Raw genomic sequence first — 5755 nt, forward strand, 5'->3', positions numbered from 1 at the left:
ATATAATGTATAAATAAGTGTATACAGGAATAAAGGTAGTGGCGCGTTAGAATATAAATAATCTATGAAAATAGTTTTTTGAAAAATCAACCAGGTAAAAATGCGGTAAACAATGCAAAGATACCAGTTCCGTTCAACATTAAAACATGTCTTCTAAACAGATGCAATTTTTAAATACGTGTATAATATGGTGCGAAAAGTATTCTGAGATATCACAGATTCTCCCCCCCCCCTCACTCCCTCGTTCTTTCTTTCTCCCTCTCGCTTTCCTTCTTTCTTTTCTCTCTCTCTCTCTCTCTCTCTCTCTCTCTCTCTCTTCATCTTTTGATTCTAGCAACAGCGAGACATGGCTTGAATTAGACTTTGTGTTTTGTTTGTTTCCTCATGTTTTTGCAGAGTTTGACCATTGTGAATTGTCTAAAAAGTCGGTTTGGAAAATAACGCTCTGTTGTTATGACTAACTTAAATAAAGCCATAAAATTCTACAAGTCATTCCTTTCAGTCCATAGACCTGATCATTGTAACATTGAAGTAAAAAAAAAAAGTACTTAAAAGTAGAAGTCACAAATATCTGTTCCACAATTTCAAACCATATTCTTGCCTTATTTGAAAATATATTTCTACTCCTCATAGGACATCTTTGAAATGAGTTGTGAACTGGATCAAGATACGTTCTTCATGTGCAAAAACGATGATTTCAAGTTCCTGGCTGACATGATAGAGCATGTGCCCCTCTCCTTGCGAGTGCGATATGTCTTTTGCAGTGCCCCTATCTCTGTGAAGCAGCCATTTGCTTGTGCTATGTTTCTCAAGGTAAGTTTATTATTCCTGTGTTCTGTATGCTGACTTGTAACAAACACCTCGAAACTGAAGTTTATAGGAACCAATGAAAGAGGGTTTGATGGTTTGTTTTCACTTCTGAAATTCTCTTTGCCACATTTTTTTTTTCAAATGTTTGCACTCTGGGGTCTCTAATTTGATGAAGCTGTGTTTAAACTGATGTGCCCAGCAATTGGAGCTTCAGTGTAAAATAAGACCTCATCTCATCTCTTTTAACACTGCAGTTTTATTTACCTTTTTAGAATGGATGTTTGAATTATAAATGTTTTGGTATTGCAAGATAAAACAATGTTGGAGCATATTTGGATAATGAGATGGTGTCTAAACAACTGTCAGGTTGAATTACAGTTATATAGTAAATATAATCTATATAGAATTTCACTTCTGTTTGATTTTTATCTCATAAGTTTGTTTCTTTATATATTTTGTAATGGGTTTTGATTTCTTTTTGTTTGTTTTAGTTGTTAATTTTGTTCGCCAGCAGGAGGTATTTGAAAAGAGGTGCTTCAATGCTAAATATTTTCAAATAATTTTGTTAACGTTGTTGTAGTTTTAGTAGTATTGTCTGGCCCCGTGGAAAATTGCATTTTTTAAATAGAAAAATTGCAAAAAATTGCAAAAAATTGCAAGGTAAATCGCCTAAAATTTGCAAAAAATTGCAACCTTCCCATCCCAGGCGCATTAATACGGGCTTAACATTTTTAGTTTAAAAAACATGACAATTTTGAGTACCGGTAGCATAAAAGCAGCTCAGCCTTTTAAAAAATCATGACAAACAATACAAATTCATCAAATGTTATTAACAACATTTACTAGTAACAACACACGAGTACGTTAACAATGAAGTTATCGACCAAATATAATATGATAACGCGAGACACAAAATAACGGAACCCTCGGTTTTCGTAATAACTTTTAAATGTAGGCATAAAATTTGACCAAATTTAGTACATACCGGGTACTTGGTTCATGCAAAAATCTAGAAGTGTATGAGGTTTAGTCTATAAAAAACAAAAAAAATTGACGAGAGAATTTCGAAACAATCTATAAATACAAAATAAGCTTATGCTTCAATCAAATCAGATCCTGTTCTATTTTTCTCTTGAAACCTTCGATACAGCGGTAATCTTTAGATCTATTTCTGATATTTTCTGTTTTAAAACTGGCATGGTATTGTTTTAACACTAAGTCAAATCGTAAAATACAGCAAATTTTTTTTTCCATTTATAAACAATAGTAATACATGTACTAATGTAGATCTAGATCATTTCTATAGCACCCACTCCCGTGTGAACGCAGCTTAAGGCTTTTTACATTATTTATGGGGTGTTTACGTACTCGGTACGCGGACACCTAGCCTCAGTGTCTACGTACACGGTAACCGGGCAGTTAAGAATTCCAAGTTCAGTTTTTGTCATCCGGTGTTGCCTTCAACTCCAGCCCTCCCCTGACTGTACATTTTTTAAAAAAAATCAATAATTCTCCTATTCCGGAGCCCTATACTTCGTAGCGCACAGACTTTGAATGAACTTTGGTGACCCCAACCGGTACTCACAATGTGATGCGAGAGCACAGGTTCACTGACCGGTAATGATGGCGAGCCCGACAAGATGCGTGGATAACTTTCTTTTCTTTATTTCAACAAGTGACAGCACAGGACAAATATTGGTTAATATTCATTCCGGAGGGTTACCGTGTACGTAGATACTGAGACTAGGTGCCCGGTTACCGTGTATGTAGACACATGCTTCATGTACGAACAATAGGCCTATTCACGCGCGCGCACTCACACGCACACACACTCACGTACACCTCACACACACACACACCTACTTTCTTATCACACGAATTTCCGGTTATAGCTTTCAGAGTACGCTCAGTAGGCTTGAGCTGGGCCGATACCATGATTTACGTAGGCCTATCGGCTCTGTGCTCTCACCATTTCGTATTAAAAATTCTGTTAAAATAAAAGCGTTGATGTATTTTTGCCTAAAATTGCAAGAAATTGCGAAAATAGCAAAAAATTGCGGGTTTATTGCGGAACTCGACGAAAACGCTGCCGCAAGACCGCGATTTCCTGGAGGGCCAGAATTATTGTAGTAACTTCTGAACACAAAATTTGGGATACTACTCTTTGATGTACTCTTAGGTGTGTATTTGGTATTTTCCAAAGCCCTGACTTTTGTTAAAAAGTGGGTTCAGCTTCTCAAAAGGGCACACACTTGTCGTTTCTGTGGCTTTTGCAGTGTTGTTTATTGTTGAAAGAATTCGAATTATTCTTTGGAAATATCAATGTTTCAGTTTGCCCGGAGATTCAGCCGCAATGAGCCTCTCACCCTGGACTGGTTGTGCAGACAGATTGGCTGGCCTTTGAAGCCCCCAGAGAACTTGGTGGAGTTGGTTCATCTAGAGAGTGTCTTTGATGTACTGGATCTCTACCTGTGGCTCAGGTCAGGATGATTTATTGTCACTGAAACCAGTGCAATGTATATATATTTTCTACCAGTTTCTCACAACTAAGTCAAGCATATTATGTTCAGAATATCTGATTTGGGGGGGGGGGGGGGTTGTATGCTTTTATTACTTTCATATATGCTTAACAATTTCTTACTTTATTGAACAAATTTGATTGTAAATTACAAAAGTGTATGTTGAAATTATTGTATTAAATTTAATTAAATATTTGAACAAAGGAGATACATTTTTTGGTAGTTTAATTTTAATGAATAAAGAGCCCTGTTTCCTCACCCAGAAATGTATTCTTATATATGCAAATGTTTTCGAACACATAACTGTATAATGAATGAAGTTTTTGAAAGAGACATTTCTCTGAAGAGAATGTCAGTCACATATGAATATTGTTTAACTGTAACTGAATAGTATGTTTGGTTATTCTGTTTCAGTTATCGTTTTCAAGATCTGTTTCCTGAATCGCACCTGATTCGTGACGTACAAGGGGAGCTGGATCAAATCATTCAAAGTGGAGTCAGAAATATTGTGCAACTGGTCAAAAACCAAGAAAGAGAAAATAGTGGTGACTTGGATAGTGAGCAAGATTTTGCGATCAAGACTCGGGCTCAGCGCAGCAAAATTCCCTCAGGCAGGAGAGCATTAGATGAAGGAATGCAGAAATTGCGCAGAGATGAAAAGGAGGTGCGCAGTGAAAGCAAGGTAAGATCAACTTTTCGTCTGAGCTAACAAGATTTTTTTCCTTCTTTTGAATAAGAATAATAAGATGGAGGGAGGGGAGGAGAAAATATAGAAAGCTGTGAGTCTTCCATATTAATCTCTTGTAAGGAAGGGTTTACAAAAGCGTAACATAATATGTTGTGCTTAATATGTCGTCATTTATTTTTTATGTAATGACGTTGGATTTTTTAAATATTGCACGTATAATTTCTGTTGCTCGAATGATCTCTTTAATTTATAATAGAAATCTTCAGTAATGCAGATCTCACATCTTACGCTCTCAGAAATTTTCCATTATCTAAAACGTGTTTGGTCACCAAAGTTTCCTTGTCTTTTTGTCTTCATTTAAAGGAGTTCCAGGAATGTGTCCACTTTATTTAACACTTTATATTTACACCAGTTCATGGCCGTGATTCCTTTTGGACAATTTTTAATCACTTATTGATTAATGTTACAGTTAATACTGAAGGTAGCTCTCCATTGTGGGACACAAATTTTGATCAACACTAAAACTTAACACCCCAAAAATGTAGATAATGGATTGAAATATTTCTTCTTTCAAACTAAGGGGACAACTGGTCAACGGCCACTATCCTAGTTGTCAGTTATGATGCAGTGTACAGCAGGTTTGTCACCGTGCATTGTGGTATGTCGTAATTTAAAAGTTGTTCTTTTTTAATCCTTTACAGTTGGCTCACAGCAAACTGGCACAAAAACTGGTGGAGAGTGGAGTTGTTACCAAAGATATGTTGGACAAGCTGAAGGAGGAATGGAGTCTGGAACAGAATAAAAAGAAACAGACGTCTGCTGACGTTGATGGGGATGAAGACTGGACTGACAGCAGTGATAACGATGACAACAAAAGATGATGATGATGATATATTTACTCCTGTATGTGACGCATGAAAAAGAATATGCCCGTTTGGTGTCTGTGGCTGCGTTAAAATGGTGTGTGTGTGAGAAAGTGATGGTAAGTCTAACAGTAACAGTCCTGTAGCCTTGATACCAATTGTCACAGTATGCAGAATGCAAATGTTACATTTTGAGCATGTTGTAATTTGTGTCATGATCTTTATATATTTACAAAATTGAGGCTGTAAACTATCCAAGAACTTATTTTGATTTTGTAATGTATTGGAATGATTGAGGTATCTTACAATATGCGAGTTTATAATTTGCCGTTTGACTGGCGCTGTGGGCCACCTTGTAGTGCTTTGATATGAGCTGCTCCGTTTTCTGGTAAGGAGTTTATCCTATCACAATGGGATTTATGACTTGTGAGCATGCTCCAGATTTACAGACTTACTTGGATTACTTGGATCCAGAGCTAGAATCATAGCAGGCAGCGCATGTCCATAGCTGCTCATCTCTCCTTTCCAGCATCCACCCCAGGGTCTTCCTGCTAATTGTCTCCATGAGGAGCTGGTTTGAGACACGCCTGACCACTCCTCGGAGCAAACTTTTTTTCCCTGTGCCCCGCACACACTTTTCTTTTATTGTGCTGAGTGTGTGGGAGTCTGTCTTATCTTGGTCATGAAGGCTCTCCTTGCATCTGGCGATCACCATTGGTCGGTCGAGCATGATTCAGCCATTGGATGTTCCTTTGCCAGCAAGTTCATCAGCACGTTCATTTACAAACCCGGCATCTCATTTTTCATTATTAATAATATTAAGGTTCAAGATAGAGAAAACTTTAAGAATGATGAAAATGGAAGCTCAGTTGTAG

General features: G+C 37.2%; 1 protein-coding gene across 1 annotated transcript in view; it reads left to right on the forward strand.

Annotated features, from left to right (window-relative positions):
* Window positions 1-5415, forward strand: part of LOC101856784 (ATP-dependent RNA helicase SUPV3L1, mitochondrial) — a 21233-nt gene extending 15818 nt beyond the window's left edge. The window contains exons 14-17 of the mRNA XM_005092123.3: window positions 634-813; window positions 3142-3290; window positions 3744-4011; window positions 4719-5415. Of these exons, the coding sequence (XP_005092180.1) occupies window positions 634-813; window positions 3142-3290; window positions 3744-4011; window positions 4719-4898 (777 nt within the window). The 3' untranslated portion in view covers window positions 4899-5415. The remainder of the gene's footprint in view (window positions 1-633; window positions 814-3141; window positions 3291-3743; window positions 4012-4718) is intronic.
* The last annotated feature ends 340 nt before the right edge of the window (window positions 5416-5755 follow it).

This window comes from Aplysia californica, unplaced genomic scaffold, assembly GCF_000002075.1.
Source record: "Aplysia californica isolate F4 #8 unplaced genomic scaffold, AplCal3.0 scaffold00041, whole genome shotgun sequence".
Taxonomy (NCBI): domain Eukaryota; kingdom Metazoa; phylum Mollusca; class Gastropoda; order Aplysiida; family Aplysiidae; genus Aplysia; species Aplysia californica.